The sequence below is a fragment of the Channa argus genome, chromosome 21 (genome assembly GCF_033026475.1).
Source record: "Channa argus isolate prfri chromosome 21, Channa argus male v1.0, whole genome shotgun sequence".
Lineage (NCBI taxonomy): Eukaryota > Metazoa > Chordata > Actinopteri > Anabantiformes > Channidae > Channa > Channa argus.
In genome coordinates, this window is record NC_090217.1 from 1187443 (window position 1) to 1203734 (window position 16292).

Consider the following 16292-nt stretch of genomic DNA (forward strand, 5'->3'; position numbering starts at 1 on the left):
TCTGGTAAATAATGTTTGTAAGTAAATCTCTGAGTTTTAGTTCTTAGTCATCAAATTATTGGGAACCTTTGTTGCATCAAGGATATTCAGAAGCAACACGATCAGTCGGCTAAACAATTTCATTAATCCGGCTAAGCAGGTTTAAATCTGCCATCCACATCTAAGGAGAAACTTTTCTTTAAGCTCGCACCTCTGGGCTCAACTCCTGGTCCATAAACTTTGACACCGCTAGTGTCTACAGCCGGGTCCACCTGCAACCGGGTGGGGAACTTGGGTACTGTGTGTCCTCCGTATTTGATGGTGATGGTGTACATGCCATGGAACTGGGGGACGTAGGTGATAGAGTAGGTCCCATCGCTGTTGTTCTGGATGTGAACTTCAGCTTTGGCTCCAGAGTCAGAGATGATCTCGATGGTGAGCTCAGCTTCTCCGGCTTTGGAGCAGTCCACCGTGAAGGATCCGGTCTCGTTAACTTTGCCTCGCTCTAGACCTGGGCCGCTGGCCGTCACCTTGGCAGGGTCAAACATGGACTGGACAACAGCCTTGAAGGGTGACCCGGGAATGTGCTGGTCTGCAAAAAGGATGTTGATGCCATACTCACCGGGCTCCGTGGGTAAGTACGACACGGAGCAGGATCCGTCACCGTTGTCTTGACATTCAATCTTGGCCTCGCAGGGTCCCTCTACTGTCAGGCCCAGACCACCAGTACCAGCACCCTTTGTGTCAATGGCAAAGGGGGCTGGTTTCCCCACAACCCCGCCCTGAAGACCTGGACCATAGGCTCGCACCTAAAGAGTTTAGATAAAACAAAATTAGACAGAAGATCTCATTTGAAAAAGTTTGTAATTTTAATTTGTGAGTCTTTCCTGAAATCTTTTTTAGTCAGACTGGTACTGGTTTAACTTGAGATCGAAAGGTTTATGGAATCACATCTTGGACCAAGAAACCTTTATCAGGACTAAGAAAGATTTACTTGAACCCATGGATGGATTCACTAAATGGTCCTACCTGGAACAGGCCAGGGGGTCAGAGAGGTCAGGGGCCCATGTCCCACAGCCACTGTATGAAGTTACTACTTAAATGTGTGGTTTGAAAATAACTGTGTTCTGGTAAAACATGAGAAATCACCACAAAGAAACCTTACTTTTGAAGGGTCAGGGGGCATGACAGCCTCCACTGTGAACGGACTTCCAGGCACGGGGTTTCCATCGTAGCTGATGTCCACTCTGTACTGCCCCTCCTCAGGAGGAATGTACTTCACAGTGTGAACCTCGATGGCTGTGTCTGACTCCAGCTTGCAGGAGATTGGCCGACGTGTCGGGGAGGTGATCTTTACATCCAGTTTTCCCTGACCGCCGGCTCCTCGAGTGCTGACTGTGAAGTCCTGATCCATCCCAACATCCACCTCTTTGGTTTTCACCAACACACACACACACACACACACACACACACACGGATACGACAAGGAGCAGGTTAAACAGCTACCTTTAGTCCCACTGTTGGTGTTTGTGGAACTAGTATTGACCCAAAACTCAACTCATTTCCAAAATAATTGCCCCAGTATAAGGGCAGATGTACTCACTGTTGTTCAGCCCCTGAACTTTGACTTTGCTGAGGTCTAGTGGGGGGGCCACGCTGATGTGAAATGGACTTTTAGGGATTGGGTCTCCTCCGTGACACACAGTGATGGACATATTCCCCTGACAGAGATAGAGACCACAGCTGACTCAGGTTTATCAAACAGCTTCAAACTGTAAATCTGGAATAAGCCTAATGTGTGTGTTTACCTGTTGGACTGCGGTATAGCGGACAGTGTAGGAGTAATCGTGGTTGTCGATAATCTCAAAGTCTCTGACAGCTTCAGATTTAGCTGCTGCAGTGAAGTGGACCTCAGGTTTGGCTTTACCAGCTCCTTTTGTGTAAATGGTGAAGTGAGTTGGTTTGCCCACTTCAACACCTGCAGAATAGAAATCATACAAACCGTCATGATGTGGACGATGACACTTGACATAAACCTATAGAATCTTCTTCAAAAATCCATAATTGCATCATTGCATAAGGAATGCAGATTGTATTAATTTACTTAAGTAACTTAAGGATATTTCACACATTAATGCTTTCAGGTTATTCACTTGTGAGCACTAATTAAAAAAACCTCAGTATTTAATGTTGATTTATGTAAAAACATTTTCATTCATTAAGAAAAAAAATACTTAAGAGCAAATTTACAGAAACCATATACACCAAATATTTAATTTGTGTTTATAAACTGATTTATTTAAAAGCCCGAACTACAAATGGTACAATTACACACTGAGACTGAATCAGTTGTGGTTGAAGTACACACAAGTAAGAAAAACAGAAATATTCCAGTAACTTGTTAAAATTGTACAAAAGTGAAGAACTTTAGTAAATGTACTTAGTTACCTCCTAGCACAGCTCACCTGTCTTGCTAAGTCCAGGTCCCTCTGCCCTGACTTTAGCTGCATCATGGGAGGGATCCACCTTTATTCTGAATGGGCTGATGGGGATTTCCTGCGTCAACATTAAAGTTGAGAGGTTAATTTAATATGTGGTTTCATCAGAACATGTTTCTGAAGCTGTTTATCTGCATCTGCTCTCACCTGGTCGGCGAACAGAACCATGATGGTGTACTGACCAGGACCTGGAGGCATGTACTTCACTGTGAACGTGTCGTTATCGTTCTTGATGATGTCAAAGTCAATGTCTGCTTCCGCAGGTCCGATCACACCTGGGGCACACTTGATCCCAATGCTCACATCACCTGCAGGGGAAAGAAGTCATATAGAAGTGTTTATTTTTGAGCCCTGAAGCCAGAGGATATTATTGGAATTTCCTACTGCAAAATCTGAACAAATACAAACTCCACAATTTGAGACCAAAAAAACATGAGGAGAGGGGACACTTTGTAAACTTTGTTTTATTTTTCTATTATTCTAATTTAGAGAGTAAGAACATCCTTGAACCAATGAGTCAGTCACAGATTAAAACTAACAGTAGATGATTTTGGAGCATGTCTCACCTTGTCCAGCCTCGCTGCAGTCAACAGTGAAGTATGTCGGCTCATTGGCCTTCAGTCCTGTGTTTTCTACACCAGGACCGTAAACCTTCACGTTCTCTGGATGGCTTCCTTCTCCAACAATTACCTAATAATAATATTAATCACATGTACAAATGCATGAGCAGGCTAACATTTATACACCGATATATTAGGCACCAAGTTTATTACATGTACATGTACCATGTTTACTACATATTATTTTTAATTCTTACAATAAACTGTACATTTGTTTGAACCTAAAGTTTAAAATCTATGTAGTTTTTTTTATCTTATAAATTATCTTTTTCTCTACCAATGTAAATTATATCATCATCATTTTGTGAAAACATGTTTCAGCTCAGTTCAAGACAGCACAGATTTCCAGTTCAGTAATTTCAAAACATGTGATTTTGTGATCATTTGTGATTAAATAAGCATCAGTTTTTTACCCTAAAGGGGCTGTTGGGAACGTTGACTTCACCCCAGGTGATGATGATGGTGTGTTTGATCGGCTTAGTGGGAATGTAAACACAGAAGTAGGTGCTGTCTCCATTATCTGTGATCTGGATGTCGATGGGGAAACCTTCTGCATCCTGAAAGCACAAAAAAAAAATCTCATCTACATTCATCACTCCAGAGAAGAATACCATATAATAATAATGCTGTATTCCCACCTGAGCATAGATCTTCAGCTCCCCTCTGCCAGCTCCATGGGTATCAATGGTGAAATCAGCAGGTTTGTTGATGATGCAGCCCAGAGGCTCCAGACCTGGACCATAACATTTCACCTGCAGAAAGGAGGATATTCATCACTTCATGTTTAACAATAGAATCATGGATGGATTACCAAACAGGCCCACAATGCACAGGCCCAAGGGCCTGAGAGGTCAGGGTATTATTCACGAAGATGGACAAAATAACTAAAAAGAGACAATTCCAGTTTAAAGTGACAATGTCTAACCTTTTCTGGGAAGACATCATTAGCAGCAGGGAGGATATGAGCCATAAAGGGACTGTCCTTGATGTCTTCGTCATCACATATGACATGGACGGCGTAGTCGCCTGGTTCGGTTGGCCAGTATCGAACATCACATGATCCATCACCTTTATCATCACACTCAATCTTAGCCTGAGAGGGACCCTCAATGGAGAAACCTGGAGACAAACATAAGGGAACATTGGAAACCTATGTTTAGTGTATTTTTCTCTGGTCCGAGTTTCACACCAGCAATCATCATTTTTAAGCCCTTTGCATTGATATTTAAAGGACGATTAAGATGCACATGTATTAAATAAAAAATTTGCATAAGCTTTAGGGTATGACTCAATTTGAACTTTTCATCAAGAAAATAAATTTAAACTTATGTCACAAAAAATTTCTTTAGATTCACACATCTCTCTTTATATATTATAGGAAGCACTGGCATTGGGCTACATCAGGTGCCAAATGTTGTATTTCGTTTTTACATACCGAGAGTTCCCACCTCCGTCCCAATGGCTTCCACCACAAAGTCAGCACTCTTCCCCACCATTCCAGTCTCCAGACCTGGACCCCAGGCCCTCACCTTTTGAGAACCCACCTCCTCACTCACCTGTACTTCAAATGGACTGAAAAAAACAAAATTATAAATGCAGAAATGTTACAGGCACATATTGTATTACCAATGCAACAAAACTCAGTATTTTTATAACTAAAACTAAAGTAACATTTTAAAGTTGTATTTCCAAAAAAGACGGAAACTTAATGTTTATACTGAAGTTTTTCTACTGAAGTTCATTCAAACCAGAAAAGATGAGATGTATTTTAAACCATAAAAATCTTCTAAGCTAAAAATGTAAATATATCACAGTTAAGTGATATATTAAGTTAGAGTTCAGTCTTAGTGGAGAAAATATGTTCAGTCACTCAACCGAAATTTTCAGGCAAAAGTATCTTTGGGGTTTTGAACAAGAACTAATCAGACCTCATTATAATCAATTCATGTGTTACATGTAAAATTAGGAAATTGTCATGCAACTACAAAAATGGGTCACTAGAGTTCCTCAAGGTTCAATGCCGGGCCCTAATAATTATGACAACGCTAACTAGATAAAAGCGTAGGTGGCACATTTTAAATTCAGATCCAACACAGTAAAATTATAAGATCAGCTGAATGTCTTACCTGCGTGGGATGCTGTGTCCTCCCCAGGTGATGCTTACAGTGTATTTTCCCATCATGATGGGGTAATAATTACACTCATACAAGCCGTTTTCCATCTCAATAAACTTCACCGGCTCCTCCTGACCCTCTGGATTGGAAGTACATGCATCAGTAATCCCGTTTAATTTTAAACTAAAGCACAGATTTTAGAATGTCTTACTTGGTCCCTTCACAGTGACTTTGAGATCCCCACTGCCGGCTCCTTTAGTGTAAACTTTAAAATCTGCCACTTCTTTCACTCTTAGCCCCTTTGGCTGCAGACCTCTGCCCGACGCTCTGCAGGCATTTGGATTACAGGCTGTGTGGACCAATCAAAGGACACGGGTTTAGACCGAGACCTGGGATTAATAAGTCAATCAAGTTCTCACAGAACAACTCACACAACCAATCACACATAGACACAAAATTCTATTTATCCTATTCATTACACTGGCTGCCTTAACTAACTAGAACTTCAGTTTCAATCTTACCTCAATTGTTTTTGTTTTTCAGTCTTAGCTCAATAGTTAGTCAATAAATTATTTGTTCAGCGGAAGGAAATTAGTAAGATTTGTCCTGGCAGCATAGCTGATAATAGCAATCCTGTAATCTGAAATGTAGGTTTCTATCCAACTGTAACAGAAAATATGTTTTGTAGGAAACAAAACTGTGAGCAGTCTGTTTCCTGAACCAGCATCTTCAACGACTGATGACACAGTGATTCCACTTCATAGGGGAACAGTTCAACCAGTAGCTGTGGTAACTCTGGTCTGAGGACTGAGTGTAAAAGAAAGAAACAATGTTGGGGAACTTTTCATATTTGCTACCTAGATTGAACCATCCCTACTACTGACAGCTTTGTCTGTCACTACAGGATGCTGTCATACTTGAACCAACACAACACTACCTTGCTCCTTTCATGCACTCAATCCTAAATCTAAACTGATTGAAAACATTGTTAAAGTGACTTGAATTCAGCAAACATCATTAGTCACACACATGACATGAATGAACAAACAGGCACATGAAGACTCTCTGTTAGTCAGAGCTGATCAGTGCTGAGAGAGGCAGTTTGCTGAGGCTGAAAGGGAAAAGCAGCAAGATGAAGATGAGATGAAACCATAACTATCAGCCTGAAGAAGAAAGAGCTCTGACATTTGACAAAGAATCACAACCAAGACATTTAAAAAGAACAAACTCCAGAAAACGTTGCTATGCACTTTACAAACGACATTTAATAAAATAGTTCAGTAAGATTCATAAGAAATCAGACAGTGTCAGTGTTAGCTGGAAACAGAGGGGTTACTAAAAAGGGAGGAAGAGATGGTGATGATGATCGCAATAATGATGATGATGTGTGAAATAACAATTCTACATGTCAGGTTCACACTAATCAAATAAAAAATAAAATGAGGTACTGTCGGACTACAAAACACTTCCTGTCAGTTTTTCTATGTTGCCGATTATTTTCACGCATTAGCTATTTGAATGATGATGACTCCAACAAAAAAAATCCCAAATGCTTATATTTGACCTATTTTCACCCAAATTACGTTTACACACTCTTTTCCTCTACTTTGACCTTTTCTGCAGACACTGACACAACTTTGTGGCTGGGACACTTTTAGCAAGTAATTCACTTTCAGGGGGGCCCTAAGGGTCTGAGGCCCAAACACTGCTGCCCCTATTTGCTTATTCATCCCAGATGAATTCAGTAACAGTGACAGTTTAGGGCTGGTGAAGAAGCTCTTAGATAAAAAATAACAGTAATAACAGTAACAGTAAAATGCTAAAAAGTGAAAAATTGCCTTACACCAGAAGTAGTCAGAATGTTTATCATGAAATGACAGTTGGCCTGAGGTTATTATTAACAATCTCTACTTTATCCCTGACCCAATCCAGAGGTCCACACCTCCACAATCACAGTGTCTGGTTTTAAAGGGTGAGGCAGGTGCTGTACATGCTTGGAAAGCCTGTCCAGAGCTTTCAGAGGCAAAGAGGGTTTAAGGTTGAGGTAGAAGGAAATGTGGCGAATGCAGGCAGGATTCATTCACACCCCCGCCCCCGCAGCCTGTACTAACTTGGTCGCCTGGGTTTGGGTGGTGTCGGAGGGGGGGCTCTCTTCATCTTGTCTGAGGGTGGGGTGCAAATGGACTGAGGTACAATCTGTACCGGAGACCCAGGAGGTGGGATGGTCTGTGAAACTGAAGGAGGGAACAACACTGATGATTCATTTGTACACAGGTTACGAAAGGACAAAGTCCTGCAGAGCAGCAGACAAAGTCACAGGATGAAATCAGGTTCAGGAAGTCAAGTCAAGTTCCTTCTTCAAGTCTTAAGTTGAGCAAGTCAATGCCAAGTTCAATCAAGAAATGTTTAGTGTCAACAGGTTTCAATTTCATTTCACAGTCAGATCATGATGGACGGGACGACAGTCAAGTCAAGACAATGAGGTCCAAGCCAAACCCTCACAAAAGCCCCAAATCAAGAAGACTAGAAACCCAAGTACAAAGTTCAAATTCAAGGCAGGCATGTCTATGGTGGAGTCAAAAATAATGTCCAGGAACAAAACACAAAATCCTACATCAAACGCTGAATCAACTCCTTACACCAGTTACAAATCAGGAATCCATAAATCCATCCAAGTCCATAATCTAAGGTGTCAGACATCATCCGAGGCTAAAGTCAAGTCTGTCCAAACGGTCATCCATTTTCTGTCCATAACTCTGTCTGCAGGCCAATGGAACACCCAGAACATGGAACACCCAAGTCCAAAACCATGAGAGAACATGAAAGAACAAAACTAGGTTGTGAGATGACTGTTCAAACAGACCTGAACCCAGACTGAACGGCAGGTGTGTTAATCAGTCAATGTGGAGACTAGAGTTCATGTGACCACCTCTCAACATCTTCCTGAGGGGTGGATGATGTTGGCTACATAAGAGTGGGACAGTAGATCATTATGATGATTAGTTGTTGTATAATAAAAATAGAATATCTGCAAATTTCAGAAAATCAAACCTCTTCATGTTACAATAAAGTTCTTGATTCAACCTGGATATTTAAAGAAATTCCAGACACTCACTAAGACATGCACTCCCGTCCAAAAGTATTGGAACAGTGAGGCCAATCCCTTTATATTTGTTGTAAACTGAAAACATTTTGGTTTGACATCAAAAGATGAATATTAGACAAGAGATCAAAATTTCAGTTTTCATTTCCTTTGGAACAGAGATTTCAAATAGATTAGAGTGAATAATCCTTTGCTTGCAATAACTGCATCAAGCCTGTGACCTACTGACATCACCAAACCTTTGCATTCTTCTTTTGTGATGTTACTCCCTTCATTCTCCTCTTTAGCAGGTCAAATGCTCTATAGAGTCGAAGTGTAAAACCTTCCACTTCATGCTCCTGATGAACATCTTTGTGTGTTTTTGGGTCATTACCTTGCTGCATGATGGAGGGTCCCCCACTCAGTTTGGTTGCATCTTTCTTTAAATTGACAGACAAAATGTTTCTGTAGACTTCTGAGTTCATTTTGCTGCTGCAATCAGTTGTTACATCATCAATGAAGTTTAATGAAGAAGCCTTGCAGCCCCAGCCATGACGTGACCTGCACTGTGTTTCACAAATGAGCTTGTATGTTTATGATCATGAGCAGATCCTTTCTATCTCCAAACTTTAGCCTTACCATCACTTTGGTAAAGGTTAAACTTTGTCTCATCTGTACTTTCTGGGAAAATTCCAGCCTGGCCATTTGTTCATGAAGTCTTCCGTAAACATTAGATTATGATACCTTCACTCCTGCCCTCTGGAGATTGTTGCTGATGTCACTAACATTTGTTACTTAATTATAAATGCAGTGTAAACAGGCAAAAACCAAATCTGAAACTGTTGGCAGTTCAGGACTATTTATTGTGTGAATAATCAATGTCATAGGTCACACCTGGGCAACAAAACACACCTGTCAGTCTTTTGCTCACATGAAAAAATGGGTGGGTTGAAACAAAAGTTGTATATCAGATCCAGATGTAAATACCTGGAAATAAAAGTTGAAATGTTGATCTCTCGCCTCATATTCATCTACTGATGTCAAACCAAATTGTTTTTAGTCTACAGCAAAAGTAAAGGAAGTAGTCCAATACATTTGAAGGGGAGTTTAGATGTATTAAACCTACCCTCAGAGATGTGGACTGTGAAAGGGCTTGTGGGAATCTGTTGCCCAGCAAATGTCACATAAATGGTGTGAGGCCCCTCCAGGACAGGGACATAGGTGCACCGGAAAACACTGTCGCCTTTGTTCTCCAAGACAATCTCCACTGTATCCCTCCGACCGTTTGAATCTACAATGATGACGCCCACGTCTCCAGCACCCGCCCCTGGTGGACAGACAGATGGACAAAAAGACCTTCATACCCTGAATGGAAAATTTGACATTTCTATTCCTTGTTTATTTCTCAGACTGTGTAATGTGTTTCCTATATGAGTTATTACCTGCAGTGTAAATGTCAAAGTATGTAGGTTTGTTGGCTACATTTCCCATTGCCTGCAGTCCCAGCCCGCGGGCCTGAACTCTGGTCGGGTCGCCCATTGCCCTCAAAACATTCACCATAAAAGGACTTCTGTCGATGTCCTGCCCAGCAAACAGCACCTTCACCTGTGACGGGACATAACAGGAAGCAGACCTTTCAGGTTTTCTGGTAGGTCAGAATCCCTGTTGTTCTGATTCTGGTGAACACAGTGGAGCATTTACGATGTGGTGATGCTAGGTGTGGAAAAGAAAAAATTATCATGTCTTCAACATCAAAATAAAAGGGTAAGTACTGGATAGGTAAGTAGGTCTCTAGATACAAAAGTTTTCCTACCTTACGATGTAAAGATTAAAACTACCATCATCAAACTTTTCTGACAACACTCCAGCTACTAAGCCACAGGGAATAACCTCAAAAACTATAAACTTTGTGCTTCTACATCGGATAAACCTCAAAGACTAGAAGAATTTGATAGAGACTAAAACATGACGAAATTGTAGCCACTTTCATTTGCTGAAGAGTACACTGCCGTTTCCGCAATTTGCATACATGCTCCCTTGTATCTACTTTAATAAGCCATTTGAGCGCCTTACTTTGTGAAGCCCCTCCACTTTAGGCAGGTAGACCACAGAGTAAGTTCTGTTCTTGTCGTTGTTAGGGATCACTCGGGCCTGATGGGAAGACAGAGAGGGTTACGGTTCATTCTGACTGTTCACACAAATATAAGGCAGTTTCCTCCTACCTCTTCTGTGTGTCCCTCGGGATCTTCCACATAAACCAGAACCTCACCCAGTCCAGCCTCCACTGTCTCCACCAGAAACTCTGCTGGTTTCAAAACCATGTTACCTCGAGGCTCGATACCTGCGATACAGATGAGAGCAAAGTGGTGCATTAACAGAGACCACATGATGTTATGTGATATTATTAAAAATAAGAAACCAAATTCAAAGGAAGACTTAAAATACTGCTCAGATGTCAAAGAAATCTGGGTAATAACAGCTGTTGGATAACTGGATAAATTATTAAAACTGATAATTTTTTGGGTGGAGTTTGTTGCTGTGTTGATTTCCTCACCTGGGCCATAAGCTTTGGCCCTCTTAGGGTGCAGAGTCTTTGCCCTCAGGGGGGCGCCGGGCTTCAATTTGGCTTTGGGGAACTGAGACAGGTAGGTCATCACAGAGTGCTCGTCCACGTTGGGGTCAACAATCTCCTCTGGAGCGATCACCTAAAGAGAGAAGAGAGCGAGCAAACAGGTCAAATGCTGCAGGCAAAACATGTTTCTGCCAAAAACACAGATCTAACTGCGTCTAAGTCAGTCATGGAGGAAACACTGAAAGCAGATCAGCTTTTCCTGAGATAAGACAAAATAGTGGGGGAACGCTGGTGAGTTTGAACTATTAAACGGCTGCCAAGGACAAGTGATAACTGCTGTGAGACTTAGCGTAAGAAAAGCTGTAGTTCTGTAAAGTTTAAATGAGAAGTTATATGTGAATATTACTGGGTTAGTTTCTATAATTTGATGCAGGTTTTGATAAATGTATAAACTTCAGGTAAAAGGTGCACAGGTAAAGGTCACCTGTGGTACTCCCAGCCAATCGTCCGCCTGCTGCATGGCCTCTCTGGCGTTTTCTACCGGCTGACTTGGATCCCACGTTTCCCAGTCTGGACACAGCCCTGAAGGCAACACAGACACAGAGTCTAGTCAGATCAAGTAAACCAGGGACCAGCTTAAAACTGATCTCCTGATCGAAAATTCTCTGTACAAACAACTGAAACATTTTGGCAGAAAGTAAAAGGAGTTTCCTGTAACATTTAACTACTATCACATCCATCATACTATCATATCTTCCTGTTCACTTTAACTTTCACTTTATTAGTTTGATATTTAACTGGTTACACAGTAAAACACCTGTGCTCTAAGGTCTAAGGCCCTACCAGGGGCACAGTTGTCCACAAGTGCTCCAAGTGCCTTGCCATCCCTCCAGTCTCGGTGGAAGTTGGTGATGGGGAGCTGGGGCACCTTGTTCTGGATCCAGCCCAGCAGTCGTTGTTTGGGGGTCAGTTTCTTGGCGTCTTCATCATCCTCGTCCTCCCACATGGGCATGGAGATGGAGTAGTGGAGGATCAGGGTCCAGATCAGACCCAGGATCAGTTTCAGATTTCCGTCTACGATGGCTTTGGAATCTGAGGTTAGAGGGTTGGGAGGTTGTTGTAAATACAGAGAGAGGTTTATGAAGAGCCCCGACATTCAACAGGTGATTCCACATGACCCCTTTTCTTATTCTTAAGTCTTAAATCTGTTTTCCTATCAAGACCTGTGCGTCACAAACCTGCTGCTTTTTAATCTTTTAAAGTTGTGTAGGGTCATGGAATAACTGACGGCATTTAAATCAGACAGTAGAAAAACTAGGAAATGGATCCTATAAGAAAATTATTGGGTATGTGATGCTCAAGTGGTTTCAGTCTTTCCTCTGCAACAGCAGCAAATTGAAACTAAACATGTCAGAGTTTAAGAAAGGAAGGAGCATTATATGATCACATTTATTTTTACTGATACTGATATTTTAAAATATGTCTGGACATCATAGTCAGTTCGAAACGTCCCAAAAAACCCTACTGCTCTAGAAACCGTTTTATGGTTGTACACAAGCTACAGGTCGCAGGGTGGGTCAACTGCTTTTGGCTTGTCCCATCAAAAACTGATTTTAACAAACCTCTGCATTCAGAGCAGAACGTGTTCCGAACATTAATTTGGCAAGAGTTTTTACGCCGGATGCCCTCCTGCCGCAACCCTCCTATTTTACCAGGGCTCGGGACATTCACCACGGTGGCCCTTGGTGGCTGGGTGGGTTTTAGATCCATAGCCTTCTGCATTCCAACCAAATGCTCGGCCACTGAGCCACCAGGCCCCCTATGACCACCAGGTGTGTATTAGGATCCTGATTATCTAATGTCCTTTCATGTGCTCACCAAAATAAGAGTTCACTTCTTTGAGTTGTGTATCTGTCAGATGTCAGGAATCTGTGTGGGTGCACTAATGTAGAAGTTCCATCCATCGACAGCAGAGAAGAGATACGCTGCAGGGTGAAGTCATTCAACCAGCTCTGAGGAATGAGGTCAGTTTAAATAGGAAACACATGCACACACACACCCACCCACACTTCAGGCCAACACACATTCAGAAGTCAGAAGAGAACACGTCACCTAATTAAACCAAAACCTGATTCTGTTGTTCTGTTTTTACCAAAGGAACTCAACAACAGACCCAACAAAAAACTCCCGTTCCTCCTGTGAGTGAACTGAACCCAGTTAGGGTTTTTGATGGATCATCCAATCAGGAGACGTCACAGTAGGGGGTCTGTTCATAAATCATCTGTGTGTTTTTGCAGATTGTTGGCTGCAGGAAAACAACAGTTTGTTCACTCTGATTCTGGAAAAGCTTCCACTGCTTTCACCGTTTTCACTTTCACTTCACTCAGCCTTTACACAACGCACACACACAAACAAAAGAATCTTCTCCTTCTTAATCAGACATTCTCAGTATTTTTAATGGAGACTTTTGTGTATACCCCTTGAATCCTCTTACACTTTTCCAGGATCCAGTGACAGAAAGTAACTAATTACATTTAATCAAAAACTGTTGGCTACTGTACCATCTGTGTCTTTGTGATGTCAAACATTTTGAATATACCTCTTTGTCTCCTTTCAGTATTTGAATGTCTGTTTACTCTGAACTAAGCTGTGATGCTAATGTGGTTAAACCTCTGCAACAACGTGACATTTCCTTGAGCTGCAGTGTGTGTATTCTGTCGTCCCTCCTCTGAGCTCAGATGACCCATGTGTGTACACACACACACACACGGACACACACACACACACACACACACACTCTCTCTCTCTCTCTCTCAGGAAGCCCGGGTGCAGAGATTAGTCCAGTTCAGGTTCAGACATGAAATGTGATCGGATCATCACTGTAATCTTTCCCCAGGAAACAGGAGCTGCTGTACTCTCTTTCCTTGAAGACTCAGCTGATCTCTGAACACATCCTCAGTCATGCGACCCTGTGAGCTGCTTGCTTTCGCCAACAGAATCCAAATGTTTGAGTGACAATATTTGTGAGCGAGGCCAATAAATCAGCGCAAACTGGTCCATTGAAAGTATAAACAGATCACATGTTCTACCTCAAATCCCAGCCAGTGACTAACTTTAGCAAGTCAGCTGAGATCAATTTTTGAGGGCCATAAAGTCTGAGAGGAGACTGTATTTTTCTTTAGACAAAGGAGAAGAACGACCATCTGAACTATAGAGTTTAACATCCTCTGGTTGCCAACAGCTACCAAATAAACAAGTTAAAGGTCACCCTGCTGAAACAATAGTGTGCTGATATAAAGACTGCAGTGTGTCTGAGGAAACCCCGTGTGTGTGTGTGTGTGTGTGTGTGTGTGTGTGTGTGTGTGTGTGTGTGTGTGTGTGTGTGTGTGTGTGTGTGTGTGTGTGTGTGTGTGTGAATGCAGGCGGAGAAACTGTATAATGTGACATTCAGAAAGAAAGACTTTATGGTGCTGCAGAGCAGAGAGAGGAAGTGATGGAGGGAGATAGAGGAAAAAGAAATGACGGCAGAGGGAAAGAATTAAAAGACCAGACGAACAGATGAAGTCCTGTTGATGTTTTTTTAGTACAGACACAATCAATCAATCAACTTTATTGTCACTTTGTCATGCATACAGCAGTAGTGAAACAGACTTAAATTGCGTTTCTTTTTTACTAAAGACACCATAACAATTATAATTAATAAATAAATTAAATAAAAAGATAAATGAATAGTAGATAAAAGTGACAATCAGTGCAATAATGTGACAACAAGCCCTTAGATCAGCAGTTCAACAATCTGACCGCTTGTGGTAGAAAGCTGTTGAGCAGTCTGCTGGTCCAGCTTTTAATACTAAGATACCTTTTACCTGATGGCAACAATTCATACAGTTTGTTGAGAAGATGTGAGGAGGCTTTGACAATGCTCAGTGCCCTGTCCATGCACAGTGGGCAGGGAGACTCTTATTACCTTCTCTGCTCCCTGCACAACTCTCTGCAGGGCCACTGTGCACCTGGAGTAGTATGAAGGCATGCAGTATGTCAGCACACTCCACCACCCCTCTGTATAAGGATGTGAGAAAATGTTGGTCGGTAGTGAAGCCTGTGTAGCTTCCTTACGAACTGCAATCTTTGCTGGGCCCTTTTCCCTATAGCAATGGTGTTTTTTACCCACGGCATCCGAAATCTGTACTCCGAGGAGCTTGATATTGTCCACCCTCTCCACTGGATCTCCACTAATGAAGAGGGAAGTATGCTCATGTCTGGGTACACGGTCATGTGTTAGCAACAGTAGTGCACTGAGTACACAGCCTTGGGGGAATGTGATTGTATTAGAGTTGTTTTTCCCAATAGGAACGGACTGCAGTCTTTCAGTCAGGAAATCCAAAACCTAGTGGCAGGTGGCAGTGTTCAGGCCAAGAAAAAGGAGTTTCTCTACTAGGGTCTGGGGGATGATTGTGTTGAACGCTTAGGTAAAGTCAGAACACAGGATTCTGGCAAATGTGTTTTTGTCTTCCAGATGTGTGAGGACTGAGTGCAAGATGGTTGAAATTGCATCTTCTGTGCAGCTGTTGGGGCAGTAGGTAAAGTGGTACCGGTTTAATGATACAGGCAGGCTGGTAGTGATATGCGACTTAACCAGGCATTCAAAGCAATTCATCAAAGTGGATGTGATGGTAATCATTCAAGCAGGACACAGATACCTTTTTTGGGACTGGTATATATAGTAGACACTTTGAAGCACCTGGGGACAAGGGCTTGACTAAGGGAGATGTTATCATCTTCAGGATATCTGTGAGGACATCTGCTAACTTGTCAGGCCATGCTTTAAGCACGACCTGGGATATTGTCACGACATGCTGCTTTCCTTGTGTTCACTCTGGATAGGGTCCTCCGTTTGTCTGCAGAGTTGATTGTGAATGCCAACTGGCAGGATGGCGGAAAAGGACCAGCTCTTTCCCTTGTTGCCAGGTTTGATACTTCAAAGTTGAAAATTGAATTGAAAGCGTGAAAAGAAGTTGTAAAGAGTTGTATCACTATCATCAGCTTGTTGTTTGCTATTGTAATCTGTAAGGGTTTGCATTCCCTGCCACATTTGCCTGGTGTTTCCTGTGGCACAGAGGTGCTTCTGTAACTTCTCAGCGTAGGTGCGTTTTGCAGCTCGGATCCCCTTTTTGAGTGCAGACCTAGCCGTGCACAGGGCAACCTTATCTCCTGATCTGTAGGCCTGATCACGGGTTTTCATCAGTGAGCCCACCATTGTGGTCATCCATGATTTCTGGTTGTTACGTGTGGTGAAGGTCTTACATCGTCCAGTAACATCGTCTGTGCACTTGACGTTGTAGCTAGTCACTGCCTCAACTAACATGTTCTCCCTGGGAGGCTGCGGTCTTAAAGACCTCCTAGTCTGTGCGTCTGAAACAGTCCTGT

General features: G+C 42.3%; 1 protein-coding gene across 9 annotated transcripts in view; it reads right to left on the reverse strand.

Annotated features, from left to right (window-relative positions):
• The window catches only part of LOC137107004 (filamin-C-like), a 42886-nt gene that overhangs the window by 19959 nt on the left and 6635 nt on the right, over positions 1 to 16292 (reverse strand). For 5 of the 9 annotated variants that reach the window (XM_067491156.1, XM_067491149.1, XM_067491148.1 and 2 more), the window contains exons 2-22: positions 11709 to 11957; positions 11350 to 11447; positions 10848 to 10998; positions 10516 to 10634; positions 10367 to 10444; positions 9736 to 9898; positions 9420 to 9620; positions 7323 to 7445; positions 5423 to 5560; positions 5224 to 5350; positions 4533 to 4669; positions 4023 to 4216; positions 3736 to 3849; positions 3511 to 3654; positions 3044 to 3167; positions 2625 to 2785; positions 2445 to 2535; positions 1788 to 1957; positions 1583 to 1700; positions 1145 to 1407; positions 191 to 788 (exon numbers count right to left, since the gene is read on the reverse strand). In XM_067491156.1, coding sequence (XP_067347257.1) covers positions 191 to 788; positions 1145 to 1407; positions 1583 to 1700; positions 1788 to 1957; positions 2445 to 2535; positions 2625 to 2785; positions 3044 to 3167; positions 3511 to 3654; positions 3736 to 3849; positions 4023 to 4216; positions 4533 to 4669; positions 5224 to 5350; positions 5423 to 5560; positions 7323 to 7445; positions 9420 to 9620; positions 9736 to 9898; positions 10367 to 10444; positions 10516 to 10634; positions 10848 to 10998; positions 11350 to 11447; positions 11709 to 11957 — 3561 coding nt within the window. Of the gene's footprint in view, positions 1 to 190; positions 789 to 1144; positions 1408 to 1582; positions 1701 to 1787; positions 1958 to 2444; positions 2536 to 2624; positions 2786 to 3043; positions 3168 to 3510; positions 3655 to 3735; positions 3850 to 4022; positions 4217 to 4532; positions 4670 to 5223; positions 5351 to 5422; positions 5561 to 7322; positions 7446 to 8074; positions 8173 to 9419; positions 9621 to 9735; positions 9899 to 10366; positions 10445 to 10515; positions 10635 to 10847; positions 10999 to 11349; positions 11448 to 11708; positions 11958 to 16292 lie in introns of those variants that run through there. The other 4 variants (XM_067491152.1, XM_067491151.1, XM_067491150.1 and 1 more) reach the window with 2 other exon arrangements.